Here is a 16,846-nt window from a genome sequence, read left to right on the forward strand (position 1 = left end):
AATAGTCTTACAACACTCACATTTGGTCATAATTTTAACCAAGTAATTCTACCTGGCACATTACCAAATAATCTTACAACACTCACATTTGGTTATCGTTTTAACCAAGTAATTCTACCTGGAATATTACCAAATAATCTTACAACATTCACATTCGGTGGTAATTTTAACCAAGTAGTTCCACCTGGCACATTACCAAATAGTCTCACAACACTCATATTCGGTGATGATTTTAACCAAGTAGTTCTACCTGGCACATTACCAAATAGTCTCACAACACTCACATTCGGTCGTGATTTTGACCAAATAGTTCAACTTAGGACATTACCCAATAATCTCACAACTCTCACATTCGGTTTTTATTTTAACCAAGAAGTTCTACCTGGAACACTACCAAATAGTCTCACAACACTCACATTCGGTCGTTATTTTAACCAAGTAGTTCCACCTGGCACGTTACCAAATAGTCTTACAACACTCACATTCGGTTATGGTTTTAACCGAGTAGTTCCACCTGGTTTATTTATAATTAATAAAAAATAAAGTTATCAACCATTATTAATATTTTCCTACCAAAACAGAGTAATAAGCAGAGGGGGAATTAAATATATAAGAATTTGAAAAATTAGTAATTAAATTTTTACTTTAAAGAGTTGAAATGTTGGGTCCAACTTTGTAGAAAGAATACAGTGCCCGGATTATATATGTAGACCCCCCCAACTTTTATTAAATCATTTATAAAATAAGATCTACCAATAATAATTTTTATATGAAGAGCCTTACCGCCAATAATAATTAATATTTAAAAATAAATCGTTAGGAGTGAGTGTGGGTAAAATAAAAAAATAAAAAAAAAAAATTTCTATATTTTTTACCACATTTTTATTTTTAAAATTTTTATATTTTTTTTATCATTAATTTAATAATTAAGTGTTAGTATAAGTTTAAAAATTATATATAGTAAATAAACAAAATGAGGTTAAGAGATGAAGTTCCATACTCAATATTATCATATAAAAACAGAGGTCACAAGTCGAACTCAAAAATTGCAAAAAAATTGGAGTGCATAAATCAACAGTAGCAAAAACATTAGAAATGGTAGAACAAACAGACACAATCAATGACCGTAAACGTCATGGGAGAAAAGAAAGTTTGACGAACGTGATAAACGTGATTTATGTTTCAATTTTTAAAATAGTAAATTTAACAATATAAAATAAAGTATAATTTGGTATGAACAAAATGGATTTGGAACAATATCATACAAGTCAGTAAGAATTATATTAAAGAGATATAATATAATATAGAAAAAGAAAGTTAAGAATCCTTCATTGATTAGACATAATAGCAGAAAAAGATTTTTTTTGAAGTTGTGCATATAAATTTTTTTGTGGAATAATGAGAAAATTATATGTTTGTGGATGAAGTAAAGTTCCAATAATATGATAATAACCATGGTAGGTCTTCTTGGGCTTATGAAACTAATGTTTTACTAGAATCACGTATCAAGACAAATGTTAGAAAGGGTGGGGTTAATTAAATATTTTTGGGAAATTTTCTTTATTTTGGTCCAATTTATTTATTCATTTATCAAATGGATTTTGAACTAAACAATATCTTGATATTATAAAAAACGATACACAAATAAATTTAGAATAATATGCAGATATAAATAAAGTGCCTAAGAGGTTGCCAATCATTTGTCATGACAACTGTAGTTCGCATACAGTAAAGATAGTGAAACAATATTTAGAAGAAAATAATATACAAGTTTATCCATTACCACCCTACAGTCTAGATATTAATATAATTGAAAATCTTTGATTAATTATTAAAGAAAGGGTATCTAAAAATATGTTTCGTAACCCATCACAAGACCAAGTTCAGGTATGTCAAGATGCATTTCATTCAATAGAAAAATCAATTATAAAATCATTATATGAATCACTCCCTGACCGAATGGATGCCATATTAAAAGTACATGGATGGTATATTAAATATTAAATAATAATAATCATTTATATATAATTGTAAAAAAAAACAAATAAAAAACAAAAAAAATTTTTGAAATTGAAAAAACGGATTAAATATTAAGACCCTATTTTTTTTTTTTTTTTTTTTTAATTTTTAGCAAATAAACCAATATCTTGTAATATGATTTATTTTAGAGGTCATTATATAAATATTAAATATGATCTATTAATTCAATAATTATCATTTCCATTTTAAAAAAGTTGGGGGGGTCTAAATATATAATCCGGGCACTGTAGTACCAATTATTGTTTTTCTTGGTAATTTTTTGAACAAGTGAATTTTATAGTTTTCTGGAAGCGGAAATAGATTTAGGCAACCTTTGAGAGTTTTGATGTTGAGGGATATATCTTTTTCAGTGTGGGGAACTTTGGTTATAATCCAAATGCCTCTATTACTATTGGGGTTATTTGAACATCAAATGGTCTGCCATCAGGATTTTTGTATGTATTCTTTATAATTGAACTAGTGTGGAGATAGTCTGATTTTGAATATAAAATAATCCTTCCTAAATTTGAGATAACCAAATCCTGTTTTCATTTTTTTAGTCCATTGTTCAAATGATCGTTGAATGAGTTTATATTAAATGGAGTGAGTTCATTTTGTTCAATGATAAATTTCTGGATTCATTAATGCTCTTTCTAAATTCTTTAAAAATTCTATACTTTTGGTGATTTTATTTGAAACCTTTGGGATGAAACATTTCTTTGAAGCTTTTTTCCAATAAGCTTTCAAAATGATGGATAACCTGGGGTTAACATATGGCCAATTTAGATTATTATCTCTGAAAAAATAATTTCTATAATCTTCTAATTTTTGTTTATTAGGGTCGAAAAAGTAATTTAAAACTTCTGTTTTAGTAATTGTTTCAATAGTTAGGGGAGAATGTTCACAAAAAAATATCTGAGCATATGATCATTTAAAGACAAATTATATGTAGAAATAACATCTCTTTGAAAAGTCAATAGTTCCCAATTACAGTTTTTGTTAAGAGCATCTACAAGAAGTTTTTTTGAAATTCGATGCAGCTATCTCTATTGGCAAATGTTATTAGGTCTTTTTTGTAAATCCATTTATCTAATTTTCGATCTGAAATTTCTTCTTCTGCTCTGATTTTTTCTTTAAATAATAGTATATTGGGATATAGGTTTCTTTTGTTATTTGTTTTATAAATAGAATAATACTTTGAGAATATTAATTATCTAAATCTTCATTATCTTTATTATATAAATCTGTATTTCAATTATCTATCTCTTTTTTTTCTACTGTCCATTTATACAATATAAAATAATAAAAATCATTTTTTATATTTAAAGAAAATAATAAATCGAAAAAATATAAATTAATAATAATCTTTTTTTAATTTTATAATTTTTTTTTCCCAATTTTTTTTTTTGTATTTGAGCTAATGAAAAAAATATAAAAGAAGATGAAGATGAAAATGAAGTATATAAAGTGTAGGAGGAAATTCAATCAAAGATTCATTAATGAACTCCACTTGAAATCAATAGCTCAAAAAAGATTATATGAAAAATGGCGATAATGCAGATTAAGTTTTTAGCATGTAACAATCGATGGGTGAGAATAACTATAAATACTATTTATAGAAATCTATAATTGCATTTCACTTCAATAACAACCATATAAATAAAAAAAAAGAAAACTCATTATTTATAAATACATATTATATAAACTAATATATACTAAATAAACTATATATTGTTTGTTGTGACCTGGTTAAAGCCATCTTTTAAATGAAGATTTTTAATATTTAAATAAAAACTGGAGATTGTTGTGCTTTTTTTTATTTTTTTTTAAAAAAAAAGATATTGATTTAGTCATGAAGAATATCACTCTTTAAACCATTTAGTTCTTGACTCTGTTCAGAAATAATATACTTTACAATGTCACCAATGGAGAGCATACCAATTAAACGTTTGTTATCGAGGACTGGTAAATGTCTAATATTTCTTTTGGTCATAATGGAAAGACACTTGGATGCTCCGCTGTCACCAGAAACAGTGATTACTTTTGAAGACATAATATCCTTGACAAGAGTCTCTCTTGGTGTTAAACCTCTAAGATCAACTTTGGAAAGATAGTCACGCTCTGAAAAGATACCTGTCATTCTATTGTTTTTGTCAACAACAATAGTGGCACCAACTCTTTTTTCGTTCATTACCTTGATTGCATCGTACACTGTTGAATCTTCATCTACTCTTACAATACGCCCAAGATTATTTTTAATTTTATTTTCAATTATTTTACCAACTTGAATATCTACATATGATTTTAATTTTGGACGTAAGGTTTCACCAATTGCTTGACTTTTAATTTTAATTATTTCAATTGTTTTTGGCGAAATATCTACCATGTTGCTATGGTGGTGATAACTACTTCCATCTCCTCTATTACTCTGAAAAAAAAAAAACTATTAGTAAACAATAGAGTTCTTTGAACCTTTATGTATTTTATATTTACCATATTGATATTTGTGTTGGAATAATAAAGATTCTGACTTTTAAATTTGATTTTTAATTGAGGTACTATATTTGGATATTGAAAATAATTCTTTGAACCATTTCCTCTCTTTAACAAAAAGTTAATTAAACCTGATTTTAACATTTTATATTAATTAATTTAATTAATTTTTTTTTATTATCTAACTATGTATATATAATTTATATATTTATATAAGATAAAATTTGAAATTTAAGGATAAAATATTTATATTTATGTGTAAAAAAATATACTATTAATAAATAAAAATAAATAAAAATAAAAAAAAAAAAAGAACAAAATTATTAAATTAAAAAAATAATTTAAAATGAATAATATAGTAATTCGATAATTATACACACAAAAAATTAATTAAATGTACAGCAATATGTGAATAAAATAAAAACAATAAAAAAAACATTTGTGTGAGTGGGGTGCAATGTGTGTTACAAAAAAAAAAAATAAAAAAAAAAATAAAAAAAAATAAAATATAAATATTTATTGTTAGGGGGTGCCACTGTTTTTTACATTTCAAATAAAATAGTTTAATATAATGGGTAAACAAATTTGGTATTGTTTCTTTGGAATATAGAATGAATAAACTATAAATATTTATATAAATTATAAAAATTATAAAAATTATAAAAATTATAAAAATTTAAAATAAATAATATTAAATATTAACCATAAATAAAAGTAGAAAAAATATTATGTTCCATAGTAATGTTGCACACACTTTAACTTTCTTATGTAGTATTGTTTCTACATTTTCTCCTTTTCTTTTTTTTTCTTTTTTTTTTGATCTCTTTTAAAAGAAAATATATAAACGGTGTTGTAAACCAAAAAATAATAATATGAAAATTAATTTTAAAAAAAAAAATTTTATATTTTAAAATTTAAATTTTTTTTTTTTTTTTTTTTTTTTTTTTTTTTTTTTTTAAATTTTAGTGTTTTTTATTAAATTAATTTTTCATTTCATTTTTTTTTTTATTTTTAAGATTGTAATAATATTTAGTAAATAGAAAAAAATATTTAGATAAATAATTATTTTTTTTTATATATTTATTCATTTTAAATATTACTATTAAATTTAGCTGTCATAAAAAATAATATTTTAATGATAATAAATAATTAGATATCTATTCATCCTTATTATTTATTATAATAATATCGCATATAATAAAAATGTTGGATGAGATACTTTCAGTTTCAATTAAAGAAATTGCGAGCAACTGTTCGTTAGGATGCACACCAACAGAATTATGGGAATATATAAATGGTTTTGGGTTATCAAACGGCAGAAAGTTAATATTAAATGATTATATGAAAGGTTATATCCATAGACTATTACTAAATCAAACCAATATATCACTATTACCCAACCCAAACTTTAAAGCCAATACACCTCAACAAGATGAAAAAAAAGAGATAGTAAATAATAATAGCAATAACAATTATAACAATAATAATAATAATAACAATGATAACAGTAATAATAGGGAGGCACCAATTCCAACACTACCACTACCACTTCAAAAAACAAGTCCTGCAGCAAGCGATGATGAAAAAGAGAAAATTGAAGAAAAAATGGTATCAATTAAAAATGAAGAAGAAAAAGAAGAAATTATACAAACTCAACCAAGATCAGAAGATAATAAAGTCATTGTACATAAAAACAAACCAGTTAGGACAAGTATTTTTACATGGAAAAGAGAATCAACCTTAGCTAAAAGTGACATTTCCACAAATTTAAATAAAGACTATTGGCTAGAGCCATCAGATGCATTTATCTATATTGCAGATAAATACAATCAAATGGTTGCACTTGGTATTACAGAAGAACATAGAATAACACCTTTTCAATTTAAATTACTGGAGCAGGTTTCAAAATCAAGAATACAAGGTGCTTTAGTTAGGGACTTATCAAACTTATTTAACATTGACCCAAGAAATATTTTTACACCAATCAAAGATTTAATTTTAAAGGGAATTATGTAAGTAATTATAAAAAATTTTAAAAAAAAAAAAAGTTTAAATTAAATTAACATTTTAATTGATTTAGAATAAAAGAAGAGGTAATGAGTACACGCTTAAGCTCCCGTGTTTCAACTGGAAGAATATATTTACAAAAATATAACCAAAGAAGTTTTAATCCGGTCAAAGAAAATTGGGTCCCAAAATATTGGCAAAAAGCTGCATTTTGTTATTTTTTAGATATTGAACCAGGTAAAGCTATGCCCCAAGCAAAATTAATGGCTAAAGTTGGTTCTGCTGCCTCAACATTCAAGAAAATTAGAAGAATTCTTTTTCATAATGGATATACTTCAGAATCTGAAGAAAAAGGTAAAGAAACCATTATTAAACTAGAGAAGCCACTTGATGAAACATTTTGGAATTTTATAAAAAGTGATCCAGATGAAGGCGCTAATAATGATGAAGATAATGAAAATGAAGAAGATAATGACGATGACAAAAAATCTAAAACCACAACACCAACATCTGACCAAAATGAGAATGAAGAAGATGACATGTCCGGTCAATCTTCGAATTTAGTTATGGAGCTACCAATCGACCAACAAATTTTTAATTTTATTAAGGAGTCTGGTAAAAATGGTATCACACAAAAAGAAATTTTCAGCAAATCCGGTAATATTTCTTCTAAGAATATTTCGACAATTATAAGAAAACTTATTATATCGTTCAATGTAAAGATTCTTCCTGTTTCTGTTGGTAAACAATTTCAATATAGAATTTATGCAGATCCCAAAGACCACATTCATCAAACTTCTGTTGAAGATTCAAATGCCATAATACCATATATCCAAGAGTATGGGAACTCATTAGTCTTAGCCCAACCAGAATTAGAGAATGACAAAAGAAAGATACCTAGAACTTTAATGTATCTCAAGCGTAAGAAAGAAGTGCATAAATTTATCCAAGACTCTGTTGGTGTTCTATCATTCCAAATTATTCTTCATATGCGTCAAATCAACGATACAAAATTCGAACAAAAAACATTATCTCGAGTTTTAGAAGATTTACTCAAAGAAAACAAAGTTTCCATAACAACAATTCATACCCAGTACTATTGTGGCGCCAATAAAAATTTAACTTTTTTATATGATTCCATTTTTAAAATTACAGACCCAGAAGTTCAAGAAATAATTGAATCAATTAAATCAATTCAAACTGAACCTGAAAATGGCCTAACACCTCGTTCAAAAGTTTTAGATGAAGAAGATGAAGAAGATTTTAAAAACTCTGATACCAACCTACATCCGATAGTCAAACCAAGTAGAAAACAATATAATCCAATTTCATTAAAGTATGGTTTTGTCAAAGGTAGCATCGTTAGAGCCAAATTACTCCATATATTTTTATGGAACTTTTCAAATAGAAATAAAACCCAACATTCACAATCACCTCAAACTTCTGAGGACCAAAATAATGCTACCGAAAGACAACTAACAATACAAAAACCAAAAGAATTGGCTGAAAAAACCAAAATCATTTTAAATTATTTTATTAAAACATTACCAATTTCCGATTACTTAAAGATCATCTCACAGGCAACACCAATTAAAAATCTTTCACACTACATCAAACAAGAGACACCAATTATTAACTTACCAATCGAAATTAAGAACCAACTTTTCCAAAGAAGAACCTTTATAAATAGAATAGGAAAACTTATGGCCATTTTAAGACAATTGGATTTAATGGAAATCTCACATAACCCCAACAAAGTAGCAGACTATAGCTTTTTAAGATACGCAGGACTAAAGAATGAGTTGAGCGAAGTAAAACTATATGATTTCGAATCACTAGAAAGTGTACATAACTACTGGACCGACCTTCAATTTCTTTCACTACTACCACGTGAACCACATAATAAAGAACCACCTGCTGACTTTATTTTAGACCGTATGAAATTTTTAAAGAACATTGTGCTTTGGGGTGTACCAAGAATACCACTAACTCAAGATATCAAAGTTAAACTTGTGTCTCGTTTTAGATATTTAGAGGAGAAAGAAGAAAAAATCCTCGAAAGAGATGAACTAAGACAAATTGCAACTCATTACCATGTAAGCTATACAAAACTATGTTTATTCTATAAAAGATATTTAAAAAAGAGAGATGAACCCGAAGGCATCTCATCTGTAACAAAAACTAGATCAAGAAAACCCAAAGATGTCGTTGCAGCCATCGAAGAAGAAGAGGAAAATGATGACGATGATGATGATGACTATGGTATTGATGATGATAACTTTGGTAATGAAGGTGCATATAGTGACGTCTTTAAACAAAAACGTGTTAAAATTTCAACCAATAGGGTTAATCGTCAATCATCAGTCAACAAGATTGCATATGAAAAGAGACAAGAATTTAAAACCATCATTGCACCATATAGACGTTTCAAATGGACTGCTCTTGAAGACTCTCAACTCTTAAAAAAGTATACCGAGGTATTTAGAGACTTTTTCAATAATATACCAGAGGGTGTAAAAAACAATGCAAACAATGAATACTATATTACTCCATCGGGTATACCATCCATGTTGAATCCACTTTGGGATAAATTAGGTGAAGAAATTCAAAAGATTGGTCAACTTTGCTATAGAAGAATGCGTTTATTGGTAAAGAAATATCCAAGTTACAAAAATTTTCACAAGAGCAACTCTACCCCCGATTTACCACTTAGCATTAAAGAATTCAACGCACTATTCACCATTCAATATAATAAGAGTGAAAATTTAGAACTATTCGAATTCTCCAGATTCAATAAAACTGATGAAGCCATAATGAGAGATAAGCTCATCTTTTTAATTAGCATTCCAGAGCAAGAGTACAGCTTCAACTATGGTGTAAAAATCCTTGGTTCAAATAAAATTCTTAGTCGTCAAGTTTTAGATTCACTTTATAATGATAGAATTTTAAAATCATTAAAATCAAGAAATGCAAATCGTTCAATTACCTTTTGTGTACAAAAGATTTATTTCAAAAACAACTGCTTAAATGATGACTTCTTCCAAGAGAATAGAACATTTATGACAAATATTAAAGAAATCCCATTATATAAATTAGATGATAATGAACTTTTTCAATACGATCCATTAACAAGTGGTGGTTCAGTTTCATCAATGCTTAACCTACTAAGCAACAACAAAGTGTTACCAATTGTTGGTGTCAAAGATTCATTCGAAAAAGAAAAACCTCCAAAATCAAGAGATTTCAGTGGTGGCAGAAGATTAGATTTAATGTTAAATAAAATTAATGTAGCCTATTTAATTAGGGAATATATCAACTACTCCTATATTGAAAATGAAAGAAAAAGAGCAATTAACCCAGATGTAATTTTACCAAATGATCCATTAGAATCAGAAAAAAAGAAATTTAATAAAATTTTTGAAATTGGAGATGATGATCAAGAAATGAAAGAACAAGAAAAAGAAAAGGAACAAAAAGATCAAAGATCATCAAAGAGATTAAAAGCATCAAATGATAATAATAAATCCAAAAATTATCAGTCTGTTATTGACAAATATAATAATAGGTTTTTAATTGAAGACTTTAAAATTTTATTTATCGATAAATTAGTTAAAATGGATGCAGTCGGTACTGAAAAAACAAATGATTATATCGCAAACTTTGTATTGGCTACCCAAGAAGTATTTAGAATTATTCATTCCAATAAAACCAAAGGTGTAAAAAGAATTAATATTATCAATCACTTTTTAAACAATATTAACAATTCAAACGAAATTATTCAGCATCTAATAATCGAAGAACCTGCACCAGAAATCGAATTTACTCAATACCTTTATGAGAAACTACCATCATTTATTTTAGAATTAAAATCAATTGGTCTCATCGATACACTATTTACATTCTCTGAAAAAAAATATGTTTCTAAACAATTTTTCATAGACTCACTACTACCAATAGACTACACTTTACAATTAGAGTACCAACAAAAGCTAAAACACGAACAAAAGTATGGTGTTCCAGAGGGTAAAGAACCATTACCACAGAAATTCGAACCTCCATTAAATTATCGTGATAAAAGACTAATCAAACCTTGGCTCGAACCAAATGGCTCAATCAACAGAAATAACTTTAACAAGATGTTCACAGAACTCATTACCAATGTATATCATTACCCTGGCTCCACTTTAGAAACAATCTCCCATCGTTTACAAAAATACTCTCCATCACTCTTAAAAGAAGCAGCTATGATCCTTCAACAATTAGACTACCTTACAATTATGGAATACGACTATAAACCACCAACTCTTTTTACACCATCCGAATTTATTACTAAACCATTTAATCCACTTAATGATGGCTGCACACAATTAATTTTTAATTCAACCACAAAATTTTTTAATCTTCAATCAGATTTTTCAGTTTATCTTTTAACTGAAGACTTTTAATATTACAATAAATAAAATAGAAATATTCTGGATATATTAACCATAATTTATTTATAAATAAACAAATTTTGTTTGTATATAAAAAAAAAAAAAAAAAAACTTTATAATTTCAAAAACACAAAGGGGTAATCCTTGGGGGTTTGTGTGTGATTAAATTTCTTTTTTTTTTTTTTTTTGATTTTAATTAATTCATAAATAATTAATATATTTTTAATAACTTTCTTTTAAAATTAATTAGAAAAAAATTAAAAAGAAATGATACGAATAAATTCACAATCAAAACTATCAGATTAAAACTTTAGAAAAAAAAATCTGGTTTCTAAAGAATAATATTAGCTATATAATTTTTTTTTTTTTAAATAGTTTTAAATGAAAATACTATATGTTATTTAAATCTGGAGGTTTAATGTTCGTAAGATATAAATAAAAAAAAATTAAAAAAAAAAATTAAAAAAAAAAATTAATTAGTATCTAAATAAATAATTAATAAAAAGTTAATAAATGTTGTATTTAACATTGTAATTAATTTCACAATATAATGTAGATTTATATATAAAAAGTTATTTATTTATAAGGTTTATTTTATTTGGGGGTGGGGTCTTCTTTGTGATTGCTCACAGTAGTAAATGTAAGTGTATGTGTAATGATGTGCATGTGTGTATTAGAGTGTCACCCTTAAGATAAATATTAAAAAAAATTTGCAAGTTAAAATTTGGGGGGTGAGAGAGTGGGTTTTTTCAAGAAAAAAATTATTATTTTTCAAACATCTAATAAACAATAACAATAAAATAAAAATTTACAAAAAAACATAAAATTGAATCACTCTTAAAAGATTGTTCTGAATAGAGTAATAGTGTACAGATTAGATTTGTTTTTAAAAAAAAAATAACAATAAAAACTAAACAATAATATTGTTATAAAAAACATAGAAATTTTATTTGATCAATAAAAAATTTCAAAAAAAACCCACAAATTCTTTATTTTAGATCTATCATTATTTTTAATATTCATTATTTTCCCCCTCTCTCTTCTCCCCACGCTTACCACCTTTTTTATAATTATTTAAAATTTTTTTGTTATTTAATTTTTTGTGTTTATTAACATCAAAATCAATATCTTTATTGTTGTCATCAATATTTTTAAATTTATAGAATACACATCATAATCATCATATGTTTTTTTTTATTTATTTTTTTCTTTTTTTTTTTGCCACAACACCCCAAAATAAAATAATTATTCGTTTTAAAAAATACAAAATAATATTTTTTTTTTCAATTTTATATATATACTGAACCCATTTTGTATATTTTTTAAATATGATTTTCTTTATTATTTTTATTTTTCTAACACACTATGACCAAATAGCACCCACCACTTTAATATTTTGGACCTCAAAAAAAAAAATTTTATCCTTTTATAAAAAAAAATCTGTTGATTGTTTTTGTGTTTTTTATAAAAAAAGTAGTGAGATAGACAGTTAAGTGCATTTAATTCCCAACTTTAAAGATTATCTTGTTTAAATATATTTTTATTTTTACATTAAAATTTTTTTAAATTCATTATATATTTTAAAAAAAAACAGTATAAAAAGAAAAAAAAAATATTTTATAATTCATTCATTCAATAAAAACAAATAAAGAATTTAAGTAAATAAAATAAACTAAATCATAATTTTAAAAAAAATAAAAATATAAATAAATACATAAAATAAAATGACAATCATTAGTAAGTGTTTAAAATAAATTCGCGCACACCACCACACCGAATTATTAATATATTTTTTATAAAAAATTTAAAATTTTTTTATAATAAAACAATTTTCCAAAAAATAAAAAATTCCTAATTTTGATTTTAATTTTATTTTGAAATTAGATTCACTTTTTTCAATGAATATCCAAGCATTCTCTGATGTTTCCAAATCATCATCTATAAATATTAATAATAGTGGAAGTTCATTACCTTTTATGAAACAAACAAATAATATAATAAGCCAAACTGATTATTTCAAATACGAAAAAATCAATGATGGAAATCGTCCAGCCGTAGTCTAAATAAAATAAATCTTGTATATAAATTTAAAAAAAAAAAAAAATCGAAAAAAAATAACGGTTTTCAATTGGAAAAAAAAATTTGAAAAAAAAAAAATTTAAATAAAAAAAAAATAATAAAAAATTCATTTTATTATTATTTTAAATTTTTTTTTTTTTTAATTTTTATTTTATTTTTTTTATTTTTATTTTTATTTTTAAATTAGCTATTACTTTTTTTTTTTTTTTTTTATAATTATTATTTATTTCTAAAAGCAACACTCTTATAACTCACACATATCACAAAAACAAAATACAAGAGAAAAACAATATAAAAAATATTTCTTTATTTATTTATATTAATAAAAAAAAAAAAAAAAAAAAAAAACAGAAAACAGAAAACATAAATAAGCAATTAAATAAATAAATAAAGATATATTTAAAAAACTAAAACTCTATATAAATATTAGTAATATTAGTAATAATAGTAATAACAACAATAGTAAAAGAATGGATTCAGTTATACCAGATATTATGCAATCATTTAATAAATTATCAGAACAGTCTTTAAAGTTTGCAATAGAGTCAATTAAAGAGTTTAGTAATGGTTTGGTCAGTGAAAATGCAACAAGTTCAACAACTACATCAACTTCAACAACTACTACAGATGATAGAAAGCAATTACTACCAATTATTGAATCTAGTATTTGGGATGAAGCATATAGCTGGTTAAAGCAAATTCCTGCAGGTGAAAGTATTTCAAAGCATTTCAATTGTAAAATAGATGATGTTCCAGCTACTTTAAAGAGATACAATAGTTTAAAATTATTTTTAGAGAGTTTGCCAGATGAACAAATTAAAGAAATCTTTGTACATTTATCATTGGAAAATTTAGAAACCAAAGGCTTTAATAAAATAGATATGATTCCAAAGATTGAAGAAGAAATGATGATGCAAGGTATTTTCAAATTATTATTTAGACTCAATAAAAAGACATTAGAAAGTTTTTCTCAAGATTTAAAGATTAAGTTCACAGATAACATACCAAGTGTTTGTGACTCAATTATGAGTACAATGTATGATTTAGAAGAGTCTCCCGAGATTCAACAACCATCTACAACTACAACAACAACTACCACAACCACAACAACATCACCAACAACCCCAGTTAAAGAGAATAATGACTCTAACAATAATACAACAACAACCTCACCAACTTCGGGCACTTTAACTCCAGAGAAAAAAGAAACCCCAACTAAATCTAAAAAAGGAACTCCAATGAAAGCACCAACTAAAAAGCAACCGGGAACACCAAATGGAGCGGTGACAACCTCGGCCTCTCCATCTAAAAATTCAACAAATACAAATACTGTACAATCAGCAAACTCAAATACAACATCCCCAACCTCTTCATCAGGAACAGGGGCAGAGTCAACTACTTCAGCAAATAATACAAATGTCACTACTACACCACCAGCTAATAATAAGAAAAAAGTAAGATCATCTTTAGATAAACCATCATCTGATTTACCATTAACACCAACGTTACCAGGAAAAAGAGAAAGAAAACCTGTTCCTATTGACCCTCTACTCCAACCAGCTTCATCCAAATCAAACTCACCACCAACTACAACCACCACAACAACCAAACCAAAAGCAGCAACAGCTAAACCAAAAGCAAAAATAACAGCAAAAACACCAGCACAACCTAAAAAAGCAACAAGTAAAAAAATAGCAGCTAAAAGAAAGAGAATAGAAGAGGAAGAAGAGGAAGAAGAAGGAGAGGAAAATGTAGAGGAAGAGGAAGAGGAAATAATAGAAGAGGAAGAAGAAAATATAAACGATAATGATGATGACGAACAGGAAATGGATTATAAGACCAACAACTACAATAATAATATGAGCAATATTGAATATTTAAATGGTGAGCCAAGAGGCTACTATGAAGATGAGGGCAAAAAGAAATGGGTGTGCCCACCTCTAGAATACATTAAAAAAGGCGTCGAAAGATCTTACCTCCAAAATGAATTTAATCTCTCAGACTTGATAGAGTTTTGCAAACTTCACAACTTACCAAAGAATAAAACAAAATCAAAAACAATTAAAATAATCGTTGATTTCATAGAGAGTGGTATTGTTCCACCCCAAGCAGGCGGTAAAAAGAAAAAGAAAGGAGGTGTTACAAATAAAAAATCAAAGGAATCATCAGAGGCCACAGAAACCACTACTGCCTAAAATAACAACCACAACCTATATCAACAATCTTTTAAATAAAGAAAAAAAGGGTAACAAAAAGAAAAAACATCTTTTGTTTATAAATCAAATCATCATTTTTTTTGTGTGTGTAAAATTATTAAATAAGGAAAAAGATAAATATTTTTTTATCAAGTTTTAATTTATTATTTTTATTATATTAATTTATTCCATGGTGCTTTTAAACCTAATTTTTTAATAGTTTTGATTGGTAAGGCATAAACTGGATCAATGGTTTCGACTTGATCAGTAAATTGACCCATTAAAGAAAAACCACTGATTCCAAAATAGGTGTGGAAAACATCTGGTATATCGCCTGGTTTATCTGCAACACCACCAGTTTCATTATCTTGACATTTGAGAATATAATTTTTTAATTTTTCTGTATTGATCCAATTTAATCTGTCAATTGTACACAATGAAGAAATAACCCACCATGAGTAACAAACATCTGATGATTTCTCTGGTCTACCATTTAAACCACCATTTGGGAGCTGTCTTTCACATAACCACCATCCTAATTTGTCAATATCAACTAAATCTAATCTATTTACAAGTGCTAATGCACTGACACATGTAAAAACTATATTTACAAAACAAATATTGTTAATATTGATATATTAACATAAAACAGACTAATTAGTTTACTTACTTTGACCTGCATGTGATTCTGCACCTGGTATAGAACCAAATCCACCATCGAAATTTTTACATCTATCTATAAATTCTACAGCTTTATTAACATTAATTCTATCCAATGCTCCTAATAATGATAAAGTTAAAATTGCAACATATGAAAATCTAGTATCAATTTCTCCCCATTGATCACCAAAAAATGAACCATCCTCTTGTTGTAATTTAACAATATCTAATTTATAAAATAATAAAATTAATAAACACTATTATTATTATTATTATTATTATAACTATAGTTATAATACAAACATTCTATAACTGGGTTTATATCAATTCTATCTAATGAGTCTAATTGAACTAAAATTTGAATTGCACTGAGTGTTGAAAGTAAGTGATCGTCATGTAAAGTATTACCACTAAATCCACCATTTGGTTTTTGACATGATAAAATCCATTGTATAATTTCTTCTTTATCCATTTTTTCTAATGCTCCTAAAAGGTTAAGTGATGTTAATCCCCAATACATTCCATTCATTCTAATATGTTCTGTGACCCAATATTCAAATGTATCTTTTTTAACATCTAAATTTGTAATATAATTTATATGTTTATCTTTTAAAAATGTTGTTGTATGATCGATTTCATTTGTAGTTGTAGTTGCAGTATCTGTCATTTTTTAATTAATTATTAAATATTTATTTAATTTAAAAAACTAAAAAAAAAAAAAAAAAAAAAAAAAAACCCAATTATGATGTTTTGAAAAAAAAAAAATAATTTAAAATTAAAATAATTCAAAATAAAAAAAAAATAAAAAAAAAAAAAATTTTACAAAAATCGGGGGTTTGAAAATTTTTTTTTTAAATTATTTATTTTATTTCATATTTGTTTTTATATTTATCACATATATAATAATAATTAAATTATATTATAATATAAAAAAAAAAAAAACAGAAGATTATATATAGT

The 16,846-nt window shown here is 25.6% G+C and overlaps 6 protein-coding genes across 6 annotated transcripts; 4 read left to right on the forward strand and 2 right to left on the reverse strand.

Annotated features, from left to right (window-relative positions):
• Positions 1–1,854: 1,854 nt before the first annotated feature.
• Positions 1,855–2,004, forward strand: DICPUDRAFT_152031 (uncharacterized protein; the record flags this gene model as incomplete). The annotated part of the gene is made up of 1 exon (XM_003287799.1): positions 1,855–2,004. The coding sequence occupies one exon, from the start codon at positions 1,855–1,857 to the stop codon at positions 2,002–2,004; it is 150 nt and encodes a 49-aa protein (XP_003287847.1).
• Positions 2,005–3,797: 1,793 nt separating this feature from the next.
• DICPUDRAFT_91991 (uncharacterized protein) lies at positions 3,798–4,875 on the reverse strand. The gene is made up of 2 exons (XM_003287815.1): positions 4,513–4,875; positions 3,798–4,447 (listed from the first exon to the last, which is right to left on the reverse strand). Exons 1-2 carry the CDS (start codon positions 4,654–4,656, stop codon positions 3,866–3,868), a joined length of 726 nt encoding a protein of 241 aa, XP_003287863.1. The 5' UTR covers positions 4,657–4,875; the 3' UTR covers positions 3,798–3,865.
• Positions 4,876–5,715: 840 nt separating this feature from the next.
• Positions 5,716–10,964, forward strand: DICPUDRAFT_55079 (uncharacterized protein; the record flags this gene model as incomplete). The annotated part of the gene is made up of 2 exons (XM_003287800.1): positions 5,716–6,524; positions 6,593–10,964. The coding sequence occupies 2 exons, from the start codon at positions 5,716–5,718 to the stop codon at positions 10,962–10,964; spliced, it is 5,181 nt and encodes a 1,726-aa protein (XP_003287848.1).
• Positions 10,965–12,676: 1,712 nt separating this feature from the next.
• Positions 12,677–13,015, forward strand: DICPUDRAFT_152034 (uncharacterized protein; the record flags this gene model as incomplete). Its single annotated transcript, XM_003287801.1, has 2 exons — positions 12,677–12,689; positions 12,837–13,015. 2 exons carry the CDS (start codon positions 12,677–12,679, stop codon positions 13,013–13,015), a joined length of 192 nt encoding a protein of 63 aa, XP_003287849.1.
• Positions 13,016–13,501: 486 nt separating this feature from the next.
• Positions 13,502–15,226, forward strand: DICPUDRAFT_78704 (uncharacterized protein; the record flags this gene model as incomplete). Its single annotated transcript, XM_003287802.1, has 1 exon — positions 13,502–15,226. The coding sequence occupies one exon, from the start codon at positions 13,502–13,504 to the stop codon at positions 15,224–15,226; it is 1,725 nt and encodes a 574-aa protein (XP_003287850.1).
• A 173-nt stretch (positions 15,227–15,399) lies between these two features.
• Positions 15,400–16,553, reverse strand: DICPUDRAFT_152036 (uncharacterized protein; the record flags this gene model as incomplete). Its single annotated transcript, XM_003287816.1, has 3 exons — positions 15,400–15,827; positions 15,897–16,112; positions 16,190–16,553. The coding sequence occupies 3 exons, from the start codon at positions 16,551–16,553 to the stop codon at positions 15,400–15,402; spliced, it is 1,008 nt and encodes a 335-aa protein (XP_003287864.1).
• Between the last annotated feature and the right edge of the window lie 293 nt (positions 16,554–16,846).

The sequence above is a fragment of the Dictyostelium purpureum genome (assembly GCF_000190715.1).
Source record: "Dictyostelium purpureum unplaced genomic scaffold DICPUscaffold_114, whole genome shotgun sequence".
NCBI lineage: Eukaryota > Evosea > Eumycetozoa > Dictyosteliales > Dictyosteliaceae > Dictyostelium > Dictyostelium purpureum.

Excerpts from the sequence above, each read along its gene's own strand:
- DICPUDRAFT_91991 (XM_003287815.1), bottom strand. The coding sequence starts at position 4,656 with ATGTTAAAATCAGGTTTAATTAACTTTTTGTTAAAGAGAGGAAATGGT. Across the intron at positions 4,448-4,512 it reads CCAACACAAATATCAATATG|AGTAATAGAGGAGATGGAAG; the intron begins GTAAATATAAAA and ends TTTTTTTTTCAG.